Source organism: Hylobates moloch, unplaced genomic scaffold (genome assembly GCF_009828535.3).
Source record: "Hylobates moloch isolate HMO894 unplaced genomic scaffold, HMol_V3 SCAFFOLD_20, whole genome shotgun sequence".
NCBI classification, from domain to species: domain Eukaryota; kingdom Metazoa; phylum Chordata; class Mammalia; order Primates; family Hylobatidae; genus Hylobates; species Hylobates moloch.
The window spans coordinates 37,770,583-37,796,813 of record NW_026652295.1 but is presented as its reverse complement, the minus strand read 5'-3'; the positions used below and the strand labels follow the sequence as shown (position 1 = coordinate 37,796,813).

At 52.0% G+C, this 26,231-nt stretch overlaps 1 protein-coding gene across 1 annotated transcript in view; it reads left to right on the top strand.

Annotated features, from left to right (window-relative positions):
• The first annotated feature begins 2,140 nt into the window (after positions 1–2,140).
• Positions 2,141–26,231, top strand: part of KCNK5 (potassium two pore domain channel subfamily K member 5) — a 40,951-nt gene continuing 16,860 nt past the window's right edge. The window contains exon 1 of the mRNA XM_032141105.2: positions 2,141–2,688. Coding sequence (XP_031996996.1) covers positions 2,503–2,688 — 186 coding nt within the window. The 5' untranslated portion in view covers positions 2,141–2,502. The remainder of the gene's footprint in view (positions 2,689–26,231) is intronic.

Here is a 26,231-nt window from a genome sequence, read left to right as displayed (position 1 = left end):
AAGGCTTAGAGAAGATGGATATGCTGGGTTGGGTGAGAGGCCTGGTGCTGGGAGTGGGTTGTCTACAGAGATGCGCCCCCAGGGCCTTGTCCAGGATGATCCTTGGCCAGGGGGGTCCTGAGGGGACTGGCGCTGCACACCTCAGGGATGCAGTATCAGGAAATCTGGGGCTCCCCAGCTTCCTGCTCTGGTCTTCTTCTCTGGACACACTCGTGTTGCCATAAGGAGAGACAGAAACATCAGCAAAATCAAATCAATGCTTCCAACTGTATCCCTAACCCCTCCACTCCAGCCAGATTTGGAGATAGTACAGATACCCCCCTCCCCAAGTAAAGTGTCTCTTGACACCTTGGGGTTCAGGCCACAGCCTGGGTACAGGGTGGGTAGGAGGTGAGAAATGACTCCCCTTCTCGATGGAAAGAAAAGGCCTTGGCCAGGAGACAGTGCTCAGGGACTCTGGCCATTCCAGTACCTGCCCCTATAGAGACCAGAGAAGGGCAGGGCCAGCCCCTGGTACAGAGCACTGAAAGGAGGTTTCCCCTCCAACTTCTGACTGGTGCTGGTTGAACGACTGAACAAACTAACCCACTGAGCTTTTTTCCTCACTGCAAAGTGAGTCGAATGACAGGGTCTGCTTATGATGCATGGAAGGGATGCAGTACTTCCTGGGGTTTACAAGAGCTCAGAGAATGGCAGCAAGGCGAGTTGGAAATATCTTGGGCACCTGTTTTTAACAAATTCATTCACTGCTTCATCGCACACATGGTTATTGACTGTCTGCTATGTATGTAACAGGCACTGTGGATACATCATTACACAAGACAGATTCTCCATCTCCCCAGCAGACATTTCCGTGTGTGTGTGTGTGTGTGGCGGGGAGGGAGCACAGTACAGAGTAAACAATAAATAAAGTTATATAATATAGCAGAGGGAATTTAGTACTAAGAAGGACATAAAGCCAACGAGGGAGATAAGGTGGGGGGGGTGGAATTTTACATCAGCTGGAGCATATGTATGAAAGTGGGCCGGGCGCGGTGGCTCACGCCTGTAATCCCAGCACTTTGAGAGGCTAAGGCGGGCGGATCACCTGAGATCAGGAGTTGAGACCAGCCTGGCCAACATGGTGAAACCCCGTCTCTACTAAAAATACAAAAGTTAGCTGGGCCTGACAGCGTGCCCCTGTAGTCCCAGCTTCTTGAGAGGCTGAGGCAGAATTGCTTGAACCCGGGAGGCGGGGGTTGCAGTGAGCCCAGATCGCGCCACTGCACTCCAGCCTGGCGACAGAGTGAGACTCCGTCTGAAAGAAAAGAAAACAGGAAAGGAGAGGAAAGGAGAAGAGAAAAAGAAAAGAAAAGGAGGCCAAGTGTTTCCCGTAGAGTTACTGTGTATTGGGTGGGGGGCGCACAGGGGTGCCACGAATTGAGCTGCCTGCTCCTTCCAGATGCAGGGTTCTCACCTGAATAGGTGAGAACGGGGTGAGGGGGAGGAATCACGCGTGGGTGGCTGGATTAGTTCCTGATGTCCTCTGATTCCCTACAGCTTCTTCAGCCCCGTTCTAACCCCCTTCCTCAGGCTTACAGGAAAGTGTGTGGAAGAGAGACACGGAGAGACTGAGCATCAGACTTTTTTGGAAGAAACATCAGTAAATGAAAATGGAATTACAATAAAAATAACAAAAGCAATAGCCGGGCGCGGTGGCTCACGCTTGTAATCCCAGCACTTTGGGAGGCCGAGGCGGGCGGATCACGAGGTCAGGAGATCGAGACCAGGGTGAAACCCCGTCTCTACTAAAAATACAAAAAAAAAAAAAAAGCAATAAACTCCTGACCTCAGTCACAATCATTTTAGTTAACACGCCAGCCCTAATAACAAACACGAGTCCCCGAGACCGCAACCCCTCGGGCACCGCGGGGCGTGCAGGTCCGGGCGGGCGGCGCAGCCTCCCCTGGCGGCTGACCCTGGGAGCGCGGGGAGCGCCGTGCCTGTTCCAGCGCTCACCTCACGCTCACTCCTGCGCTCGCCGGGCGGCTGGCGCGGGGAAGGGGCGGGGCCCGCCTGGGCTCCTCCCCTGTCGGAGCCCGGAGCAGGGGGCAGAGCGCGCCGGGCGCTGGTTAAAGAGGCGCGCGGAGGCGGGCGCGGCGCATACTGCTAGTGGCGCGCGGAGGAGCGACGCGTGGAGAGGCGGCCCACGTGTCTGCCCAGAGTCCAGTCCTGTGTTCTTCCCGCTCCTTACGCATCCGCGGTCCAGGGCGCCCTTTCAGCCCCCCTGGTGTTCGCCCACCCCGGGCCGCGTGAGTGGGGCCCCACGCAGCTCCCCGCACTCCGTGGGCCAACTTGGCCAGGCAACTTTGTCCGGGGAGCGGTGCTTGCGGGGGGGAGTACCGAGCACTGCGCATGCGGAGCTCCAAATTCAAACAGCTGTTTTCAGAGGCTGGAGGGCGGGAGGACGGGCGCAGCCGGGGCTAGGAGAGGCTTTCTCTAGGAGGCGGCCGCTTGGGAGCCATGGTGGACCGGGGCCCTCTGCTCACCTCGGCCATCATCTTCTACCTGGCCATCGGGGCGGCGATCTTCGAAGTGCTGGAGGAGCCGCACTGGAAGGAGGCCAAGAAAAACTACTACACACAGAAGCTGCATCTGCTCAAGGAGTTCCCGTGCCTGGGTCAGGAGGGCCTGGACAAGATCCTAGAGGTCAGTCGCCGCCTGTACCCCCAAATACATCTGAAGCTGGCTTGAGCTTTAGGGGACGCTGAAAGGAAGACCCCTTCACAGCTTTGGGTGACCCTCAGTCCCTGTGGAAGGTCCAGGGGGTGATGAGAGAGCATGTCTCATCATGGGTCAGGCTTCGAGGATCTGTCGCTCACCCGAGGGACACAGGGGTCCCCCAGGCGCGGAGACTCTTTGGAACTTAGTTTGGCCGGAGATAAATTGGAGTTGATTTCCGGGTGAACTGGGCTCCACGGTGTTTCAGTGTGGGTGTGACGGTACCTCCCTCCTTGGAAAGAGGCTGTGGGACGGATAAAGGCGTTTATCTTTCCCTGGAGACGCTCCCGGAGTCTGGAAGCCCAGCCTGGTGCCATCCCCTCGTGTCTCCACCTCCCCGCTCCAGGGCCAGTGCCACGCCTGCCAGGCTTTTCTTAAGGAACGTGAACCCGGCAGAGCGGCGGGAGGGTCCCCAGCCCGAGCCTGGACAAAATCTTCCGCCCCCAGCAGGGTTCCGGAGAGGAGCTGGGGGCTCTGTGGGGCCCGAACCCACGGGATGAGGGCTGGTGCCTGGAATGCTGGGGACGCGCTCAGGCTTCCGGGAAGGCTTATCTCGCGGTGACATCCTTCAAGGGCTTGGAGTAAAACTTCGTGAAAGTAGCAGGTTGCACAAACGAATAATACCCGCGTAGTCCCTTTAAGAGGGGGCAGGAGAGTGTGTGCGGAATTGGGGTGGGTGGGGGACTTCCCTCCGTGTTGGCATTGGGAACCGCTTATCTTCTGGTGCACAGCCCGATGGGTGGCATTGACCTCACCTAGGATAAACGGGCTGCCTATCCTGACTGAGACCTTGGGGCCAATTTGGGGACCGAAGCCCTCTACCCCAGTTTCTCGAGGGCTCAGCTTCATCCATCAACTCTTCTTGGCCTGCTCCCCCAGTGGAATGACCAGGACCTGGGTGAAAGTTCTAGATAGCAGCAGTTAGGGAGTAGGGGTAGATTGTCCATGGTGTTACCTTGCTCTCAGGGTGAAAGATGCCAGAAAGGAGGTCTGATGAGGAGCAACGTTTAGTCTACAGCAGCACCTCAATACTTCATGCCTATCTAGTTGTCGCTCATTTTCCAGCCTCCGTTTCCCCATGTGAGAAATGGGAATGAGCCCATCCTCATTCCTTATTTCTGCCGTGGACTGTTAGGTTAGAAGCATTTGGAAAACATCAAAATCTTGTCCCCAGAATGATGGACATCACACAGATGAGCATATACGTATTTGCTGGCAGCCGTGTGTAGGGAGACTTGTCCTCCAAGGGGTCCTGTGGAAGGGGAGGTTTAGTCCAGCAGGCTTAGTGTTGGATTTTCGTGGAGAGTCTCTTGCCCTGTAGCCGTTTCCCGGGTAGAGGCAGATGGGAGGTGATGGTGGGGAGGATAAGCTTCAGCAGGTTATTGGTTGGTTTACCTCCTAACAGCAGGAGTCCTGGCATGAAGAGTCTACACGGCTTCCTTCTGATGGGTGTCCACCCTGCGGGGGGGGGGGGGGGTTGTGGGGAGGGGGTCGCTTTATGATTTCCCTTGAGGAAACAATTCCTGTAGAGAACAAGTTTTTGTTTAGTTTGTTCCAGGGCTTTGTTTAGAGGGGGAAGAGGGCAGGCAAGGATGATAAAGCCTTGAGCTGCCCTCGAAGTGTTTCCCTCCAAGCTGTTGCTCCAACACTGCAGGGGAAGGAAGGAAAGAATTCAAGGCTAAATGTGGGAAAATAAACTTCAAAACACAAGGAGAAGGAAAGGCGGGGGGGGGGGGGGGGTCCAGGGGTTAGGCAGCCGGGTGCAGCTGGTGGTCATAGCTTTGGAGGCTAGACGGCTTCTTAAGGTATTTGAACAAACAAAATGCCTCTTACTTAGCGATCCTGTTAAATCGGTCAACATTTACCCCCCTACCAAAAAAAAGTAATGGGCAGGTAATTTTTAGAAAAAGGATTTGGGCATCAAGCCAGTCTGCTTTGGAGACGATTATAGATAAGTTCTTGAACAAGGACAGCCCTGTCCTCATCCCCAGCCAAAAAAACTCCCAAACCAACCCCAACCGGGCGAGTCCCCTCCCGTCATAGGAAAAACCCAAGAAATGAAAATGGACAAGTAGAAGCATTTGCTGGCATCAGTTTTAATCTGCAGAAATCTGCCTTGCTCTGCTTTCTTGTGACTTGGGGTACTGCCTCAGGCCTCAGGATATTGGTTTAAGGAAAAATGAAAACTCAAAAATCTTCTTTCCCATCTGGCTGCTTGGCATTTTCCACCTGACGCTCTGTGTTTTAGCTGGTTCTGAATCACCTTGGAATCATGAAGGAGCCCCTAGCTAGGAACTCCTGGGGTAGGACCAGGGGTGGGACAAAGATGGTTGGAAGAGATGGGGTGCAGTCTGAGTTGGGGTTTCTCTTACCCTGGAAGTTGTGTGTGCTCTTTCAAATGTGTGAGAAAGAGAATTAAGTCACCTTTCTTTAGAAATACCCCCGAATTGTCAGGTACTTCCTTCCCTCCGCTGTGGTTGAAGTGAGGTGCAGGCTGACTTTCAAGTGCTCAGTGACCCGCCAGCCTGGGACCACGTGATCGTCCTCTTTCCTGTCTTCAGAACCATCTTGAACCCTTGCTCTTAAGCAAGATCTTTGGTGACTCATTCTCCCAACCTCTTCCTAAATTGCAGACGCCCACAAGGGAAGTTAACATCTACAGCACACCTACTCTGTGTCGGGCATTGTGGGTGCTATTATCCTCGTTTTATGAGAGAGGGCACAGGCTGGTTTTGCCATCTGGCTCGGCCATTTACCCATCAAGCCATGTAACTTAACTTTGCCTTCCTTTCCTCATCTGCAAAATGAGTGTTTGGGGAGGCTCCAGTAGAGCAGAAACATTAGGCAAGATGTCTATAAAAAGTGAACAGGTCTCCTGACCTTAGCATTGATTGAGGATGGCAGCTTTACCTACCTGCCTTATTTCAGGTACTCTTTACAGTATGTATTCAAGTGAAGATCAAACGGCCACAGGGACACCACAGGAGGCACAGGCTGTGGGGCGGGACGGGGAGGGGCAATGACCAGGCAGTCTGCCCCAGGAGCTTGCACCTCCCTCTTGGGCCTGTGAAGATTGTTGCTCTGTAACTGAACTTAGGCAATTGGTTCAGCTGGACCCTGATCTGCTGGAAAATTCTATTTTCTATTTCCCCTAGCACAGGTAATGGCATACAGGTGTCTCCTGTGTTGTTGCCTGGCTGACCCAGCACCTCTGTTACTGAAGTAATACATCAGTCCACCCCTCTGCACTTCTCATTTTGGAAGTCCCCAACCCCTGTCCCACCGAAAACAGTGGGGGTGTGATTGAAGGGGAGGAATGACAGCCCTTCTCAACCTTCTGCCTCTGGTGGGCAGTGATCAGAAACAGGAGGGATTTGAGAGCCCACCATGTGCCAGACCACTTTGAATAAGCACTCTATACACATTCTTAATTTAATCTTGCAGACCACCCCATAAATGAGGAAAATTAGGGGAAAAGGCGATGTAACTTGTCTGGGATCACATAGAGCAGTCAGTTTTCACATCTAAATTTCATGTTTCAGAGTACATGGAAATTAGCAAGCATTTATTAAGTATCCACCATGTGCCAGACACTGGGCAAGACTCTCAGGATACAAAGAATTAGGCTGGGCTCCGAGCTGCTGGAGAAAAGGATACATAAACCCACTGGGAACAAGACAGTGGGTATGGGCTACAGAAGAGGTTTTCAGGAGGTCGCTTAACGAGGGTCTGGTCCAGCCTGAGGGGTCAGGAAGGGCTCTCAAGAGATGACCTCAAGCCAGAGTGGGGTCTTGGATTAGAAACAACAGCTGGGAACCTGGGAGGTCAAAGCTGCAGTTAGCCTGGATTGCGCCACTACACTCCAGCCTGGGCGACAGAGCAAGAGCTTGTCTCGAAAAAGAAAAAAAGAGAAAAAAAACCTAACTGGGAAAGGAAGGGAGAAGAGACTCCTAACAGAAGACGGAGAGTGGCCTTTTCTCCTAGCCTGGGGAAGGCAGCCTGCAGGCTTCTTGCTGCGGCTCTAGAGAGTCCCTTGTCTCCTGAGGGTGGAGCAGGGTTGCCCCAGGTCCTGCCCTCTGTCTAGCATCCCAGACCAAAGTCCAGGTTTTGCTTGACTGCTCATATAGCTGACCTGTTCCCAGAAGCCTCTTGGATCCCACTGGCCTCCTTCCTTCCTAAGCTCCAAAGTGCTTTCTTGTGTTCTGAGGTTTTCCATGTGTACCTCCTTTCATTTTCTGGACCCTTGGACTGGTCTATACACACTCCAGTCCAAAGTAGTGAGGCTAGTTCCAATTTTGAGGTTCTGGCACTCTTTTAACACCAATTCTGCTCCCCAGATTTGAAAAATAAAACCATGAAATATATGACAAAATTACATGTGGCCAAAATGCTTAGAATGGGGTACGTTGAATTTTTTGGAAAGCTGAGGGTTAATATAAACACCCTCTCTGTCTCAGGCCTTGTTGGAAATTGTAAAATGCACTGGTCCACTTAACTGCCTTTGTAAGTAAAGGGAACACAATAGCTCTTTTGGTTATGATCTTGGAGGCCTCCACAGCCATGGGTCCGAGCTTGAGTTCTTACTGGCTAGGACTGCAGAAGTGGAAAGTGGATAAGCTGGTTTTCTGAGAGGAAATTGAAGAGGTCCCTTCCTAATGGCTTGTTTCTTATTTATGTTCCACTCAAAAGTTGAGGACAGCCAAAAAAAAAAAAGCCTTAGTCTGCCTTAGTCAACTGCTCTGGTTAGAGTTTTTTAACAGTGAAAGTGAATGTTTATTAAATTGCTTTGAGAGTTTTACTAGAACCCTTAGGATGATTACAGATGGCACAGTAATAGAGAATTATTGAGGGTAGAAATTAGCAAGTGTTGAAAGTTTCCAGTGGGGGTGGGGGATGCAAAAGAGGTGATGATTGTTGCTTTTAAATATTTTCCTGGGGTTTTGCCCTATTTATAGTCTGGCGTTTAAAAGAAACAAAATCCTCCGGTTTTGGATGCTGTGCTTCGCTGGCCCTGACCTCGGGCCAAAGGCTTTCATCTTGATCTTGGCTGTTTGCTGGCAGATTAGGTTCAGCCTCTGAACTGTGTGTGTGGTTGGTGGTGGTGGGAGGAGGGAGAGAAGTGCAAGGTTTTGGGGAGCAGAGGAGCCAGGGCCCTGAGTGGAGCCTCTAAGACAGTCTTTGTCCAAATTGGGATGCTGTATTTCCATGGTGCTGCAAGAACCAGTTGGCCAGAACTGGGGTGGTACAGAGAAGTGAGGTAGGAGACCATAGGAAAGCACATGAAGTAGGTTTGCCTCCTTCCAATATTCCTTGTAGGGAGTGGAGAAGATGGAAGCGAATCTCTTTGAGAGTTCACCGAGTCCCCAGGGACCTCTGGAATAATGCAGAGGACCCCTTGCCTGTTCAGTTCTTCCCAAGTATGGCTGTACATAGAGGATGTGCTGCCCTCAGTAGGGATCTTTCTCCAGCTGCCACTGCAAGGCCTTGGTGGTGTTGCTGAAGGAATCACCATCCAAGCAGTGTGTCTGATGGTTGTGGGAGTGGCCTCTGAAGCCACACCATAGTTTGCTTAGAATAGTGTATGGCACATCGTAAATGCTCACTAAGTGTTAGCTGCCATTTCTGCTACGCCCAGATATTCCTATGCTGCAATGGAGTGGTCCCTGCACAGTTGTGGTGGGCATCTAATTGGTATTACAAAGAATCAGGAAGATCTTCCTAGAACAGAGAGAACGTCAACTGAATTTTTTAAATGCAAAAAACACAGAAACATATAATTTACCATTTTAGCCACATTTAAAAGCCCAGCTCAGTAGTGTTAAGTATGTTTACCGTTATGAAACAGATCTCCAGAACTTTTTCATTTTGCAAAACTGAAATTATACCCCCTTCAACAACAATTCTTCTTCTCCCTCTCTACCCAGCCCCTGGTAACCACCATTCTACTTTCTGTTTCTGTGAACTTAACTACTTTAGATGTCTCCCAAGTGGAGTCATATAGTATTTCTTTTGCTTTGTACAGTGGTACAACCACTGTGAAAAATAGTACGGAGTTTCCTCAATTAAAAATAGAACTACTGAGTGATGCAGTGCTCCTACTTCTGGGTGTATATCAACCAAACTTCTAAAGAACTAGAAAAGGGATGGGGATGGTGGCTGTCTCTTGCCCATAGCCCTTGGGGAGGTGTTCTGCAGGATGGACCCACCAGGCTGTAGCCACAGGCCAGGGAGGTGAGAGTCACATGACTAAGCTCTTCTGGGTTGCCAAGGAATTTGAACTCCATCAAATTTTTGCAATTTTCAAGTAGGGGAGGGAACAACATTTCAGAAAGTTTCCTCCACAGCCATTCACAGCGTAAAAGAAGTGGAACATTCTACTCTAAATTAACGACATTTCTGTGGGCTGATCCCTTCACTCTGTGGGTGTTCTGATAAGGACACCCCCTCCTTCCTTTCTCCTGCTGATGTGATGTAGTGCGGGTTTTCCCAGAAAGTCCATAGAGCCTACAGCCCCCAGAAAAACCCACTGACCTTCACACTCTAGTTCTTTTCCTACTATGAGCCCCTTAGGTCCAGGTCTGGGTCCCTGGCCCAGCCAAAGACATTCCGTCTCGCGTTTGGTGACCTTCCCAGATTGCATCTTCGCTATCCCTTTATATAGAAGTGGGGGTGGTGTGCTCCAGCTGTAGCTCTGTTCAGCTGCCTAAGGCCTCTAGGCTTCTGGTGAGCGGTTATCCCAATCTCTGGACCTCAGAGACCTGGACACAGTGGAGTTGGAAACACAGAAGGGGCCCTCCCTACTGGCTATCCTTTCTGTGCTTGATGAAGCCTCAGATATTGGAGAGTCTTTAACCCTCTGGAGATCAGTGTAGCTGAGGAAAGATAATTGGGCCGCAGTGGTGAAATGAGAGGAAATACAGTCCAAAGTGCTCAGTGATAAGCTGTAGATGGAAGAGGCTGGAGAGATGGGCACATGTTGAAGGGGCTGGGGGGATTCATTTTCTGTTTTCTGAGGCCTGTAGCCAAACTCTTTGGCCTATGGGAGACCTGGCTCCAAACAAAACACAGCCGCTGCCCTCAGGGGGCCCCTAACCTGGAGGAAGAATAGTAAGGAGCTGCTACCAGATTGATGTTGGTAAGTGCACCTGGGGACTCCGGGTGTGCACCAGGGCGAGAGATGAATTTTTACTCCTGCACTTAGAAGAAGGCAGGCTTGGAGGGTGAGTGGCATGGGCAGTAGCCCTGTGAGCATTCTGTGGAGTGCTTACCAGGTGCCAGGCATTGGGCTGGGATGTTACCTGTGTCTCCTTGAACCAGTTCTGTGGGCTAGGTATTGCTGAATCCATTGGACAGGAAACCAGAGGCCAGGTGACTTGCCTAGGTCTACACTGTTGGATAGAGAACTGAGATTCAACCCCCCTTGTTGACTCGGAACCTTCGGTCTTGTCCATAAGTGGAGGTGGAGTCAGGGGCTGGGAGTGACAGGCTTGGGCAACCAATAGTTACAAGCACTTACACGGCCACAGGCTGTGGGAGCCACCGATGTGCATCATCTCATTGAATCATGGCAGCCACCCTCTGCAGTAAGTTCCGTGATCAGCTCGACTTCACAGTAGAAGCAACAGAATGGACCATCGAGACTGAATAACTTGTCTGAGGCTGTGTAGCTAGGAAGTGGAAGATGAGGTTTTGAACCCAGAGCTCACACTATGAACTATTGTCTTCTGTGTGAGGCTACCTTGAAGGTGGGGAAAAGCAGGGAGCAAAGCATAGAGGTGAGAAAGGGCAGGGCATATGTGGTGTCCTCAGAGTCTTAGGGTGCATGGGGCTAAGAGTTCAGGATACTGAGCTGTGTGACTTCATTGAGCAAGTCATCTCATCTGCGAAATGGGATAATAGTACAGTATGTCCGTCATGCCCATAGAGTCTATGTTAACATGTTAGTGTGTCTGGCACATGTAACAGGTGACTGGCTACGTGTTAACTGCTGTTCCTGTACCCAGTTCCTCTGTGTACTCTGTCCCTGACACCACCCTGCAGGACCCACCATGCAGTGAGCTCCTAATCTGGGGACGGGGACAAGGGAAGATGCTAAAACCCATCAAGTTTCTCCTGGTGGAGTCAGTCACCCACTGTTTTCTATTTCCTGCAAATTAACCACCTAAAACAGTTGATGGTCAACACCTAAAAATATGGACGGTTTCCTTCTTTCTCTCTTCTAGCAGGGCTCTGCTCAGTCCTGGCTTGTCCCAGGCCTTGGTTAAAACTTTTCTGGAGAATTCCTGGGTCCAGATGGTCTCATGGGTATTCTCCCGGGATGACGGTTACCCAGGCTCTGGGATCAGAGCTGGACCCTCACTCGGGGCAGACACCACCCGCCTCCCCTCTCATCTTTGATTGGCTTTGAAATGTGCATTCTTTTTCCTCTCCTCCATCTAAATATTTGGGTTCCCTGCTGAAATATTTAGGCAGGGCTGTGTACTTCTGGCTGTTGTCACCTCCCGTGCCCCACTGTAATCTGGTGCAGCTGCTTAGCTGGGCCCCTCCTATGAGCGGGGATGCTTGCCCCCTGAGTGTGGGAGAGAGGCTGTGCAGGGCAGCTGGTAGCAGGACCCGCTTTGCTCGATGGTGTAGTCTCCAGTCCTGCAGGGCTGCCAGGGGCCTTGTTGGCCACATTGGGTGGGGAGGACACAGCAGAGCCCCCTTCCATTTGTCTGAGTGCGTCCGTGCTTGGGGCTAGGGATGAGGACCCCTCATCTGAACTACTGTGTAGGAGAAAACTGATTCTAACCTGCGTTCTACTTTTACCTGTAAACTGGTTTATGCTGTGTGCGCCTGGCCAGATTTTCCCTCTCTGGACTCGTCCATTCATTCAGAAAGGCTTGGAGTGCTAGTTAGGTCCAGCTAGACCATTTGCAACCTTCATGGGCAGTGGCCGTGTCTTCCCAGCCCTGGGCCTGTGTTGCCAGGCCTCGCTCTCAGGATGCTCAGTGAGTGTGTGGATTGCAGTCTTGCTCAGTTTGTTGTGTCCGTCTGTCCAGCACTGTGCTCAGCTCAGGGGGATGCCAAAAGCTGTGTGGCCCTTTTGGTTGGAAGTCCAGTCAGTGCAGCCAAGCCTCTTGGAAGGGCACAGCAGAGTGAATGAACCAGGTGCCCCAGGCCCAGATTCTGGTCCTTGGTCTCACAGGCTCTAAGTCATGGAAGGGGTAGGGGTGCCATTATTTTATTTTTATTATTATTATCTTTTGAAACAGAGTCTCACTCTGTTGCCCAGGCTGGAGTGGAACCTGGTTAAGGACAGGCATTCAAGTCACACCTGGGATTTAATACCACTTCTCTGCCTTTACAAATTGTGAGGCCTTGAGCACACTGCATCGTCTGAAAATGGAACTAATTATACCCACCTCGCAAGAGGAAATGCCTGTAAAGCTCACTCAGTGCAGCTTCCAGCTCGAGGCAGCCTTCAAGACCAGCTTATTGTTACCCTCTCCCCTTTGATGGAGGGACTTTACAGAATAAACTGCTCTCCCTGCCTGTCTGTTTATCTCCAGGAGCCCCCTCTTCTTCTTCCCCTACCCCCATCCCTTGTTCCATCAACTTTTCCCAAATTCCTTTCCCCTGTGAAATAAGGCTCAGGCAGGAGAGGTCAGCAAGAGCACATTGAGCAGGTCTGCCCTTGGTGCTGGAGGGCAGCTGTGGTTTTTGCTTTCAAGGAACTTGAGACAGATCAAACCATCCAGCTCCTCATTCAGCAGATATTTTACTAAGCACATACTGTGTGCCCAGACCTGTTCAAGGACTGCTGCAAGAGAATGAGCCCTGGTCCCTGCCTCTCTGTGGAAACCAAGAGGGCAAGTTGGACGAGCTGGGGCAGGAGAAAAACATCCCCATGCCCCTTCCTTGTGAAGACTTCTTTAGTTTTCAGAGGCTTCTGAGAAGTGGAGTTGGTGGGGAGGCCCACACTGTTTGCAGCAGAGAAGGGCAGCTCCCTAGCTGGGGGCACCTTTGGCATGACTGGAGCCTGCACCACTCCAGGGGAAAGGAGCGGAAGTATTTGCAGGGTGTTGCCAGCAGCACCAGGTACACCACCCAGTCCTCTAAGATGCTTGCAGCTACACAGACTGTGCTCGAGTGCATCCCAACCTGCCCTTACCATGGGTCTCTGCGGACCCATTCTTCTGAGACCTTCCTTCTATGACTTCTGTGGGCCTGACTCTGGGAGGTCTGGCAGCCAAATGGATGTCATCCCATTCGCCAGATGGGGACACCAAGGCCTGGTGAGGATTAGCTGGGGGCAGAACAGTCTCTAGAACCAAGTTCAGATTACTCTAACAGCATGGCCTACCCAGATCCAGGCCTTTCTTCGCTGGGTCATTCTCACTTTATTTCTAATCCCTTTCAAAATGGCCTTTAGGCTGGGCGTGGTGGCTCACGCTTATAATCCCACCACTTTGGGAGGCCTAGGCGGGTGGATCACAAGGTCAGGAGTTCAAGACCAGCCTGGCCAACACAGTGAAACCCTGTCTCTACTAAAAATACAAAAATTAGCTGGACATGGTGGTGGGCACCTGTACTCCCAGCTACTCAGGAGGCTGAGGCAGGAGAATCGGTTGAACCTGGGAGGTAGAGGTAGCAGTGAGCCGAAATTGCGCCACTACACTCCAGCTTGGGTGACAAAGCTAGACTCCATCTCAAAAAAAAAAAAAAAAAAAGGGGGCCTTTAAGTCAAAAAAGCTCTTGATGGTATTTTGGGATGCAGACTCCTTCTACTTACACTAAACTGGCCTACCTGATTTCCTAACCTGCCCCAACACACCCCTTCCTGTGATCTTGAGCACCGGCTTCCCCTCCCACTAGTTTTCCAGATAAGAGGCAAAAGTTGAAATTGCGTCGAACCCTAGGCTAGGAAAGGAGGATGTTTTTCTGGGCCAGCCAGGGCCTCAGGCAGAAAGGATCTGATGCCTCCCTGCTCCCCAGGGAGTCTCTCCAGCCCTGGACTTTGCTCCTCCTGCGTCTGCGCCCAAGGAGCTGTCGGCTGGTTTCTCCAGCCTGTCTTGGAGGTTGGCAGGGGGTGGCTCATGCTCTGGGCATTTCTCGTGGCAGCAAATCATACAATGTGAGGCTGAAGGGAGCTTAGTGGTTATTTAACTGGCCTCCAGCCTCCTGAGTGAAGGCCCAGACCTTTGGAGGTTACGTAACTTGCCCAAGGTTACTCTGCTCACCAGGGGTGGGGGAAGTGCAATAAAAGAGCAATTAGAGCTAAGTGGGGGCAATTAGGGGAGGCTTCTTGGAAGCAGTGCCCCAAAGAAGAGGTGAGCTGAAAGGTGATTGCCACATCTCCTAGTAGAGCTCCCATCAGATCACTGCTCCCGCAGCCAGGGATCCCGACAGTGAGATCGTGATCTCAAAACCCAGAAGACCCGCCAGCATCTCCTCCTTAGTCCTTAGACTAAGCCAAAGCCCTGGCTGTGGCCCTGAGTGATTTGGACTTTGCTGCTTGTGTGATCTCGCCTTTCTGGACCCCTGCCGTTGATCCCAGTCAGCCACACTGCAGACAGGAAACTCCAGGGGCCAGTTCCTAACAGAGGAGAGGCATTCCACACCCCTGCACACTAATAGCGAGTTTCTTTTTCTTTCCTTTCTTTTTTTTTTTTTTGAGACGGAGTTTTGGCAATGGATGATTCGGTCATTGCATCCATCTCACCCACGGATTCCAACCTCAGCCTCCATTAGTGGATTACAGGCATGTGCCACCACACCAATAAATTTTGTTTTTTTTTTTTTTTTTGTTTTTTGGAGACGGGATGTGCAGTGGCGCAATCTCGGCTCACTGCAAGCTCCGCCTCCCGGGTTCACGCCATTCTCCTGCCTCAGCCTCTCCGAGTAGCTGGGACTACAGGCGCCCGCCACCACGCCCGGCTAATTTTTTTGTATTTTTAGTAGAGACGGGGTTTCACCGTGGTCTCGATCTCCTGACCTCGTGATCCGCCCGCCTCGGCCTCCCAAAGTGCTGGGATTACAAGCGTGAGCCACCGCGCCCGGCCTAATTTTGTATTTTTAGTAGAGACAGGGTTTCTCCATGTTGGTCAGGCGGGTCTCAAACTCTCGACCTCAGGTGATCTGCCCGCCTCAGCCTCCCAAAGTGCTGGGATTAGGGGTGTGAGCCACTACCACGCCCGGCAGTGAGTTTCAACTTTTACAAAGAAATCAACGTTCGTATCCACTGATGACAGAAAGGACTTTGGGAGGTGGTAGCAAGGACAGTCACGCCAGCCCCGCATGTCAGCCATAACGGGAGCTGCCGTGACCTACATCGTGTCGACTTCCCAACAATGATAAGTGACAGGCACTGTGGGTAACCTAATTTTGCAAGGCAACTGAGGCAGAGGGTAAGTAACTTAGTCGAGGTCACATAGCTAGTTAGTGGCCTGAACCTAGGCCCTCTGAGTCCAGAGCCAGAGCTCTGCAGTTGCAGTAGAGGCTGCTGTGTCCTAAATTGCTGCCAGTCTTTCGAATCTTGCTAGGCTACAAGCTACTCCTTGAGACTGAGTTTTCCACACACACCCCATCACTCCCAGCACCCAGGAAGTGCCCCGTGTGTGTGTCAGCTGGCCCCTTTGCTGCCCAGCTCTGCACTGTTCAGTCTTCCGGGTGCTGACACCAAAGTACTGCTATTTTCTGACCACATTGACTGTATATAGTTTTTTTGGTTTTTTTGTTTTGTTTTGTTTTGAGATGGAGTCTCACTCTGTCGCCCAGGCTGGGGTACAGTGGTACGATCTCAGCTCACTGCAACCTCCACCTCCCAGGTTCAAGCAATTCTCCAGTCTCAGCCTCCTGAGTAGCTGGGATTACAGGCGTGCACTACCACACCCAGCAAATTTTTTTGTATTTTTAGTAGAGACAGGGTTTCGCCATGTTAGCCAGGCCGGTCTCCAACTCCTGACCTCAGGTGATCTGCCCGCCTCGGCCTCCCAAGGTACTGGGATTACAGGCATGAGCCACCACGCCCAGCCCCATATATAGTTTTGTTTGACATTTTGGCTATATAAATGGGTGCCACAGCTCAGAGGTGGGGCTGTTAACTCAATCCCCAGCCCTATCCTGACAGCCCTAATAGGCCCCTGACTTTTGTTTACTGCTTCTAACCCTTGCTGCTTGACAGGTTTGTGGTCAGGGGACCCTGAGACTAAAACCCCCAAGGAAGAATCAGGTAGGGGTGATAGAATTGCCTCTTAGCTGTGTTTCTGTCTGACCTGCCAGTCGGCTAAACCCATGCTGTGTCACATCCACTCACTTGGTTTCCCTAGGGTTAACCTCTAGCTGGACTCTAGTCTGCACCTTGGGAGGGTATCGCTTTAGTCTTGCCCACATGGCTTGGAACAGGTTATTCTGTAGCATGCCAAGGACCTCAGGGTGGGGCCCTTTATGGATGTTTATTTTGGCTTGGGTACCCTTTGTGTCTAATGCAAGGTTCCTGCTCCTCTCATGCCCCCGGTGCAGGATGGAGGTAGGCACCTATTCACAGACTCTCTGGAGGAGAAAGACGTCCATCCCCTACCTTCCCTATCACTCCTGTTCAAATAAAATTCTCACCTCCCGGGCAGTGGAATGCATCCTGACAGTGTTAGCTTTGGAAGGGTGCCCTTCTCTTCTCAGCATCCCTGCCCCCTTCAGAGCAGTGAGTGGAAGGGCTGCCTCTCGCCAAGGGGATAAGTGCTGAGTGAGCGAAGTGGGGTGAGCCGAGGCAGTAGTGTCTTGTCAGCACCCCCTGGGCTAGCAGGAAAAGGGAGGGTGTCCTGATTAACAGCTTTTCAACACCCCACCTCCCCCATCTTCCAGACTCTAGCCTCAGCCCTGCAATCCACCCAAATGCATAGCCCAGAGAGTTGGACTCACCCACAGTTGGGGGACTAGAAGACAGCTGAGTCCTGGGCCAGCTCTGCTGACTTGCTGTGTGTTTAGGCCAGGTCACTACACCTCTCTGAGCTAAGCACTTGTTCAATAAGGCCAATTAAACACTTAGTGAGTGCCCACTGTATGCCCAGTGCTGGATTAAGGGTTGTGGGAATGAAGTACTGGACATCATTTCTGCCTTTGGGTTGGTGGGAGGGTATCACCATGCAATGCATATTATGAATTGAGTGGGGTTGGGGCATATCGTGAGGGCCTGTGCGCTTCAAGGTAGAAAAGTTCCCATAGGCTTGGGCTGTTTAGGTGGCTCCCCTGACCCTGGCCTGGGGGTTGCCTCCTTTCTAGCTGCATTGCTCTCTAGGCTCCCCTGCCCTGTGTCAGAGGACATTGCACGGGGGCTATTGCCTGGTCTGCACCTTCTCTGCCCTCCCTCCCTACAAGCCCTCGGTTTTTACCTGATTGGATCCAAAACCTAGCACCAAGCATGAGGGTAATTATTAATGAATGTCCTGAACCATGAAGCCGTGTTTCTCTCTCTCTTTTGGCCTGTCTCCCAACAGCCCCCAAGCCCAGAGGCAGCACCAACAGAGCCCTCCTCTGCCCCTCAGCTGGGCCCACCTCCTGGGAGACAATCTGGAAAACTGTCACTAGCCCCTGCGGTGGGCATCCTGCCAGGCCAGATTCTCCCCCAAGCCAGCAGATCTGCTGTGCTGACCGTACTCCTCTGCCCGTCATCCATGCAGTGCCCTCCTAGCTGGGGACACTCTGCTCTGTTTGGACAGGTCAGTAGGTTGCCTGGTGAAAGCGTGTGTCAGCATCGCTGTGGGAGTATGTCTGTCTAAACCCCGGGCAGGCTCCCACAGCCGAGGCAGGTACTTTTGGGTCCTATTTTAGAAGGTTCCTGTCGCCACCAACCACACTGGAAATTCAGAGTTCACAGAACTCAGTGTTGGCACAGCCTCTCTTTTTGGAATGCTCTGAGACTGAGAGCTGCTGCATATGGTCAAACCCTCCATCTCCACCTACCCACTGTTGGGGTTATTGTGTACACATCTTTTTTTTTTTTTTTTTTGAGACAGAGTCTCACACCATCACCCGGGCTGGAGTGCAATGGCGCGATCTCGGCTCACTGCAACCTCCACCTCCTGGGTTCACGCAATTCTCCTGCCTCAGCCTCCCGAGTAGCTGGGATTACAGGCGCACACCACCACACCCGGCTAATTTTTTGTGTTTTTAGTAGAAACGGGGTTTCACTATGTTGGCCAGACTGGTCTGGAACTTCTAACCTCATGATCCACACACCTCAGCCTCCCAAAATGCTGGGATTATAGGCGTGAGCCACCACACCCAGCCTGTGTACACATCTTAAAATTTTCCGTAGACTCTAAGCTACCTGAGGCCGGCTTCCCACCTGTGTATACACATTCTTACACCCCTCTTCCCCACTGCTCTGCACACAATTTAATCTGTGCTTATTGAATTGGTGGGCTCTGGCCTGTGGCATGGGAGACCCTCAGACAGGCTGGAATAGGGACCTGGTGCTTCCATTTGGTGTTTCCCCAAGTGGGCCTGAGGCATGAACCAGACTTCAAGTTATACAAAATCAAGATGAGGAGGGTGAGGAAAGCAGGGAGATGCAACTTAAAATGTGTGGTTCTCTCCGTTAGTATTGAGTCATAGAAACTCAATTTAAAAACAGAAGCCAGGCAGGGCCGAGTTGGGGAGACAGGATTATTGATGACTTTTTCTTTCTCTGCCTCTCACATTTTCTGTAATGTGGTTGTATTGCTTTTATAACAAATAACTCAATTTTTTAAGGGATAAAATGTATGCATGTACCATTAGCTACTTCCACACTGGGTATTTTTAATGTGTGAGGTATACAAACATCTGGTTTTAGCAGAACATACTCTGAAAACCAGTATCACTTCTGTAATCACTAACAGTGTATAGTTGACCCTTCGTATCTGTGGGCTCCAAAGGACTGACTGTGGGACTTGAGCACTGCAGATCTGGGTATCCACAGGGGGTCTTGAAACCAATCCCCCTCCAAGGATACCAACCTGGATTGGTTCCCGGGGACTGTATTGAACACCTGACTGAGAGATGCTCTGGTCCTAGTTCATTCATGTCTTTCGAGCCTAGTTCGTTCTTGTCTTTTGAGTCTTTTGATTTAGCTAGCACACTGCTAGCTTCCTGGGCAGCAGTGCTGTGGAATGCTTTGAGGAGGGGGAGAAGGACAAGAGAAATTAGGTGAGCCTTTGGTCTGCAGACCAAGTTGGAGGTAGTATACCAGGACAGAGAGTCACCAAGAAGAGAGTGTGGCAGGGCCCGGGACACCCATCGGGCTGTTCCCAGTGTTGATCCGTTTCCCACACAAAGGTGGTGGGGGTGTGGTCTGGGAGGGGAGTCCTGCAGAGGCCCATGGACAAGTGCAGCCTTGGACCCACTGTGCTCTCAGCTCCACCCAGTCCCGTGGGGGCCCAAGACTTGCCCTGTCCTTCAGATGAACGGAAAACACAAGCACAGGCAAGACTTGAAACAGCACAGGACTGTGTGTAATTCAAAGTCAGGACTGTGCTATGGACAGTGGCCCATGGCATGGGTCATCCTGAGGGTCCATGGGAGGCAGGTTCTGCCAAAGGAGGCTGCAGGTAGGATGTGCTTGATACAGTCTTGGTACTAGTGTGGTAGTCACTACCCACATGCCGCTCTGCAATTTTACCTTTTTGACTTGATATTACTAATCATTACGCCTGCTTACTTATTTATTTTTTGAGACAGAATCTCTCTGTGTCACCCAGGCTGGAGTGCAGTGGTGGCATCTTGGCTCACTGCTACCTCTGCTTCCTGAGTTCAAGCCATTCTCCTGCCTCAAGCCTCCTGAGTAGCTGGGATTACAGGCATGCCCGACCACACCCGGCTAATTTTTGTATGTTTTGTAGAGACGGGGTTTCACCATGTTGGCTGGGCTGGTCTTAAACTCCTGACTTCCAAGTGATCTGCCTACCTCAGCCTCCCAAAGTGCTGGGATTACAGGCCTGAGCCACCGTGCCCGGCCTGCCTGCCTGCTTAATTTAATTTTTTCTTTTCTTTTTTTCTTTTTGAGACAGAGTTTTGCTCTTATCATCCAGGCTGGAATGCAATGGTACGATCTCAGCTCACTGCAACCTCCATCTCTTGGGTTCAAGAGATTCTCCTGCCTCCGTCTCCAGAGTACCTGGGACTATAGGCATTCACCACTATGCCCAGCTAATTTTTGTATTTTTAGTAGAGACGGGGTTTCACCATGTTGGTCAGGCTGGTCTCAAACTCCTGACATCATGTGATCTACCCACATCGGCCTCCCAAAGTGCTGGGCTTACAGACCTGAGCCACCGTGCCCAGCCTGTCTGCTTAATTTAAAATTAAAACTAATGAAATTCAATTTTAGTTCTCCAGTCACTGGCTACATTTCCAGTGCTCCATAGCCATGGAGGACTGCGCAGATACAGAGCATTTACATCATCGGAGAGTTCTCTTGGGCAGTACTAGAGTATTGGGCCAGAACCCGAGGTTTCTAGTGCCACGTCTGGCCTCCCTCTGTGCCTCGTCAGCTTTCATTTCTGCTCTGGTCCTATCCACTGGAAAACTTGTGAGCACAGCTGAGGCGAGCGCAGCCCCTGGACCAGCTGACAGAAAGCATGTGTTTGTGCAAGCCGTGTGATTGCCTCGCCAGGTCAGTCCTGGTGGACTCAGATTGTTCAGCAGTGGCTGCCTTGGAGGTGGACCAGGCTGTAGAAAGAGAATCCTTTTTCATTGATCTCTGACTTGTTGCTCATAGTCTCCAGATTGTTCTAATGGCCTGCTCCAGCCCAGCCTCCCCACTCTGCGGGGAAGCACCAACTATCCCTCAGCGCTTATGGTTCATAATGTACACTGATCAGGGGATTTTACCAGCTAAGCAGGTATTTCTCTTCTTAGGGTGAAAACTATGCGTGTATCTTCCCACCAGAAATCTAGAAAGAATGGAAGAAGGGGACGGCTAAAATTTTCAGGAGTTTTCCAGGTTTTTTTAGGGCCCATGGTGGGGGTCCGGGGCCAGGAAAGGTGGAGTAGGGGAAGGGGAGGAGGGGCAGGCACTGTTTTTAGAGTGGGTGGAACACCTGACTGGGAAATTGCTCTGGTCGTTGTTCATTCACGTCTTTTGAGCCTCAGGTCCCCATCTGTGTTTGGGCTTCTTGCCCTGCTTCATGCTCCGTTGCTTGGGCTTGAAAGGGGCATGGAGTGAGCCCCTGGGACTGTCCTGGCCTCGCTGTTGGTTTGTTGGCTGCTTTCTCTGCCATCTTCTGCTGTCATGTCCCTCTTTCTTGACTCCTGCCTGTCTCTTGTTAAACTATGAGATCCTCCTGAGCAGGGTCTTTGTCTTGTACTTCCTTTATTTTGCCCAGTGCCTGGGCACATGGTTGGTGTTCAGCAAACACTTAATGAATCAGTCGACCCTGGTTTGAGCTGCATTGAGCAACAGAAGTTTGTCCATGACTCTGGCCCCATCTTTGTTGGGTTAATAGGTTGGTGGGTTGCCCTGTGCATGGATTGGGGAGCTGGTGCCTGGCTAGATCTGGCATTTATAGCAGGTGTGCCCAGCTACATTTTTGTGCCTCCAAAGAGGGGCATGGCCCAGGGGTCCCTAGGGGGAGTGAAGGTGAAGAGAACCCCCTGTTCTACCACCTTGCCCTCCTGTTCCCCTACCCTTCCTGGGAAGTAGCCAGGAGCCTAATTTTACACATGGGGAGAGGTCCAAGGGGCTGTGTCCTGGCAGTCCACTGCTTGGTCAGTTGTTTAGCTCTCAGCAGCCCGGGATGAAGGGCTCTGCTTCAGCAGGCTTGAGGGGAGACGGACCTCCCTGGGCAAGTCTGAGAAGTGGCTGCCCCTGTTACCACTCACTGAAAACCGTTCACAGGGGGACAGGATGCAGCTGTGTGAGGCATAGGGCCTGCTCCCTTGCCTGGCTTAGAAACCTGGCACATTACTTTCCCTTCTTTCATTATATCCTCCCGGCCACATACAAAGCACTCTTACCCCACAACCCTGGACATTTATAAACAAGAAGTTCTTGCATCGGGAGCATCTCTAACTTGCCTGCGCACCAGCCTTCCTGCTCTCTATCGAGCCTTTTGATCCATAACCTTGAGAATTGATGAGGAGGTGGCATCATTCCCATTTTACAGGTGAAGAAAGCGCAGTCATGACTCCAGGCTAGGGAGTAGCCAATGCTATACAGGCTCATCTGTCAAATGTTCTTTCACTCCCCCAGGAAGGCTGAGGCCTTGCCAGAGCCTGGTTGGGTGTTAGGGGTTAAACAGGCTTGGAAACGTCTGTGCTTAAAATCCCAGCCCTTGTGGAGGAGAGAAAGGATGTGTGTGTGTCTGAGGCATGGCCCTCATTCCTTCTGCCTCTCGCATTTCACAATGGGGCTGTGTCTTAGAGTGAAGAATTGCCGTTTCCTGTTGCCTGGCCTCTCATCCTGGGCCCCAGGTTAGGGGAGTTGGAGGTTTTTCCAACCCCCACCCCATCCCTCACCTCAGCCTAGCCTCTCTGTACTAGGAGGGCCTGGCAGTATTTTTCCATACCTTCAGCACAAAATGGCTCTCTGTTTTGAGACGGAGTCTCGCTCTGTCGCCCAGGCTGGAGTGCAGTGGCGCAATCTCGCCCGGGTTCACGCCATTCTCCTGCCTCAGCCTCTCCGAGTAGCTGGGACTACAGGTGCCCGCCACCACTCCTGGCTAATTTTTTGTATTTTTTAGTAGAGACGGGGTTTCACCATGATCTCGATCTCCTGACCTCGTGATCCGCCCGCCTCGGCCTCCCAAAGTGCTGGGATTACAAGCGTGAGCCACCAAGCCCGGCCGGCTCTCTGTTTCTTAATCCCAGTCACGTCCCATGCCCCAGGTGGCTGGGGAGGGATGGTGGGCGGGGGCAATGCATACAGGGCAGAAGAGGCAGGACAGCTGTGCCTGGCTGGCCTCTCTGCTTCCTGGCATACCTGGATAGTGAGGGCAGGGGTAGTGCATGGTCAGGGGATACCAGCCACATGTATAGGCTCCCTCTTCTTTCCTACACTATTTGGGGATCGTCTTTGAATTGCAACCCTGTGGCTTCCAAATGGAGGCCTTGGTGACCAGAGCCCCTGGGGTAACTGATGTGTGGCCTGAGATCTGAGTCAGGGAGCCTGAACTTTAGGGTAATACTCCTAAATACTCCTTTTGCTTTTTTTTTGTTTTTTTGTTTTTTTTTGAGACTGCATCTCTCCCTCTCACCCAGGCTGGGAGTACAGTGGTGTGATCTCGGCTCACTGCAACCTCCACTTCCCGGGTTCAGGCACTTCTCCCTGCTTCAGCCCCCTGAGTAGCTGGGACCACAGGCGTGCACCACTATGCCTGGCTAATTTTTGCATTTTTAGTAGAGATGGGGTTTCACCATGTTGGTCAGGCTGGTCTCAAACTCCTGACCTCAGGTGATCTGCCAGCTTCGGCCTCCCAAAGTGCTGGATTATAGGCATGAGCCACTGTGCCCAGCCTCCTTTTGCATCTTGCCCAGTGATTTTGAGGTTGTTGGGCATTGAGATCTTGCTCTTGTCTCGAATTGTGACTCAGTCTTCTGGTGGGGTTTGCGTTCAGGATCTGGGGGTCATCATGGCAGAAAGCCCCCTCCCCCCCGCACAGAATACCACAAGATGGTCTGTGCTGGTTTCCTGGTAGTTTCTTGTACAATTTATTCCAGAGAGGATGGAGGCCAGCTGTTGTCTGTCTCCAGACGCAGACTGAACCAAAGGAAATGGGCTTGGACTGCAGCCGGAGGGATTTAGGTTAGAGTCAGACAATAAGGAAGGATTTGGGGACAGGTGGTTGGCTCTCAGGAGGATCCCGCAGGGGGCTTTGAGAAGAAAGATGGGGGCAAGATCATGCTCAGAGGCCGCGGGTGGATGAGAAAACCAACTCCTTGAAAGAGCTCCTTGGGGGCCCAGTTTGGGTGGGAAGGGGAATGTTGTGTATTAAGCAGGCAGGGAGCTTACTTCCTAGGGATAGAGAAACCCAGCGGCCCCATCCTTGGTACAGGATTAATCCCATCCTGCTTCCTCATGGGCTTTTCTTTTTTAATTAATGAAGAGGTTTACAGTTTAACCACTTGATAATCTTAAACAAATTATAATAAATGGGTAGGCTTAATAATCTCTTATCAGAACCTTAGCCCTCAAGGATGACAGTTACTTATTACCCCAAGCTGCCAGCCACAGGCACGGGGGGAGGGGAGGAGGGAAGAGCAGGTGAGGAGGCCCCTGGGTTGGAGAATTTGCTAGGTTGTCAGGGGCATTCTGAGAGGCAAGAGGTGAGGTAGTGTCAGCCCCAACTGTGTTCAAGGATACAGGTGTAACCTACAGAGACAAATGTGGCACAGGGGTCAGGAGCCAGCTTCCTCCCAGGGAGATAGGAGTCTGGCGGTATTGGCGGTGGTGAGACTTGTCCTTAGGGCCCCTGGCAAGGGGGCCCAGGGCAAGCAGATGTGTCCAGGGGAACAGGACTGGCAGCCACTAGGACTAAGGAGCCTCATGGATCAGATCATCCTTCCTTATCACTGCTGGGAGGGCAAGAAATCAGCAGCGTGCGTGGGGAGAGCTGGGGCCATCAGGCCTTCGAACACCCTGGTATCCCTCAGCTCCTCTCCCCTCCCCCTCACTCACCTTCCTCCTTCCTCTGGAATCCTGATGGTTCCAGAGTCCGCAGGGGAACTGACTCACCAGGGCTAGAACCTCTGGGGGCTTTGGGCTTGCAGACACGTAGGGTAGGGAGGAGGCCCTGGGGCCTGGAAACAGTCATCAACATGCACTGTGCCTGCACCTCTCTGGGCTCCCTGCCTTCTCCAGTGGAGCCAGAGCCCACCATCCAGCCTTGGAAGGCACACGTCTTGGAGACTCAGTCGTTTATTGGGAAATACTTGAGCACATACTAGAGCTAGGTTCTGTTCTGTGATTAAGGGATGCATGAGTCTCTCCTTGTAGGGCTCATGATCTATTTAGGGTAGATAACTAGGAAGCCAGAGAAACAGATGCCTAGTAGAATGTCAGGTAGTGATGAGTGCACTGAGGTGAGGAGCGGGAGCAGGACGGAGGCTTAATGTTCCAGGTGGCATGGCCTCTTTCAGGAGGGGACATTGAGGTGAAACCTGATTGAAGTGAGAGTGAGCTGCAGGAAGGCACCTGCAAAGGCACAGGGGGGTGGAGAACTGCTGAGTTGGAGGGACTGGCCCATGCCCGGGAGGTGGTAAATGGAAGGAGGACGTTGCCCTCAACACCTAGCCCAGCTCCCCAGCTCTGGAGGCCACGTGCAGCAGACACAGACCCTCAGAATGGAGGCATCCTCCCCAAGCCCCTTGTTCTATTCACAGAGCAATAATAGTCACATTCACTTTCCTTCCCAGTGCTCGTTTCTGGAACACGCCCCATGTGCCCAGCACTGAGCTGTTCATCATTTTTTGTAATCAACGCCAACACAGCACCAACACAGTGAAGCCATGACTCTTGTTTTCCAGATACGGAGTGTTAAGCTCAGAGAGGTGATAAGACATGCCCCAGGTAACCCACTAGTGGATGCTGGAGTCAGGATTTTGAACCCAGATGTGGCCTTTCCCCTCTGCCCTCTCCCCTGTGCTGCTCACAGAGGGCCCCACGCTTGATATTTGTGTTGGAGGGACTGGCCTGCCCAGCTTGTGTGCCAGTGCAGACCTGGGTTTGGGAGGACAGGAAGCAGGCCAGCACGCGAGGGGCAGCTGGGCGGCCCGTGAACTGCACCTCCCTCAGGTCATTGGCCCGGGATGGGGAGGTGGTGAGTCAGCAGTTCCCACAGCCTCCTTTCTGGCCTGCTCCAAGGACTGTTTTTAGAAACCTTGAGTGGCTGGTGGCTTCCTGTGGCTGATCCTTGACCCCATCCCAAGGTCAAGGTAAATCTGAGGCATCTGCAGGGGAATGGGCCAGGGAGCGTAGGCACGGGCTTACCCGAACTCATACAGTCAGGTCAGATCTGTGGGTGTGACCACACAGCACAGCCCTTTATCTCTGCCATGTCACCGGTGTCCACCTGCACCTTCCCTGCTGTGCTTTGGTTGGTGTTTCTCAGCCCAGTTCTGGGTGGCAAGTGGAGGGCTGGTGGTTCTGTGGACAGGGCCTCACCTGCTCTGTGCTCGGTCACCAGCTTGCTGTGTGGCTTCACCATCTTTCTAGCCTCTCTGTAGATTCCTCATCTACAGAATGGGAATAGTGTATCCTTTTTGTCTGGTTTCCCTTCAGGGTCTTAGGTCTCAGATGAGATGGTGGCAGAGGAGTTATGGGTGTGAGAGGTGCTTGATGAATGTGGGGTTTTGGTGGGGAGATGCTGACTCAGGCCCTTATTAACCAAGTCAGGGAGGAGTGAGCCAGGCCTGAGAGCACTGCTGGCTTCCCTGGAAAGGACAATGTGCCAGGGGCCCAATCCAAGTGCAGGGGCTTGGGTTAGAGCTCTCTAACCCCACCTTAGAAGTAAGGC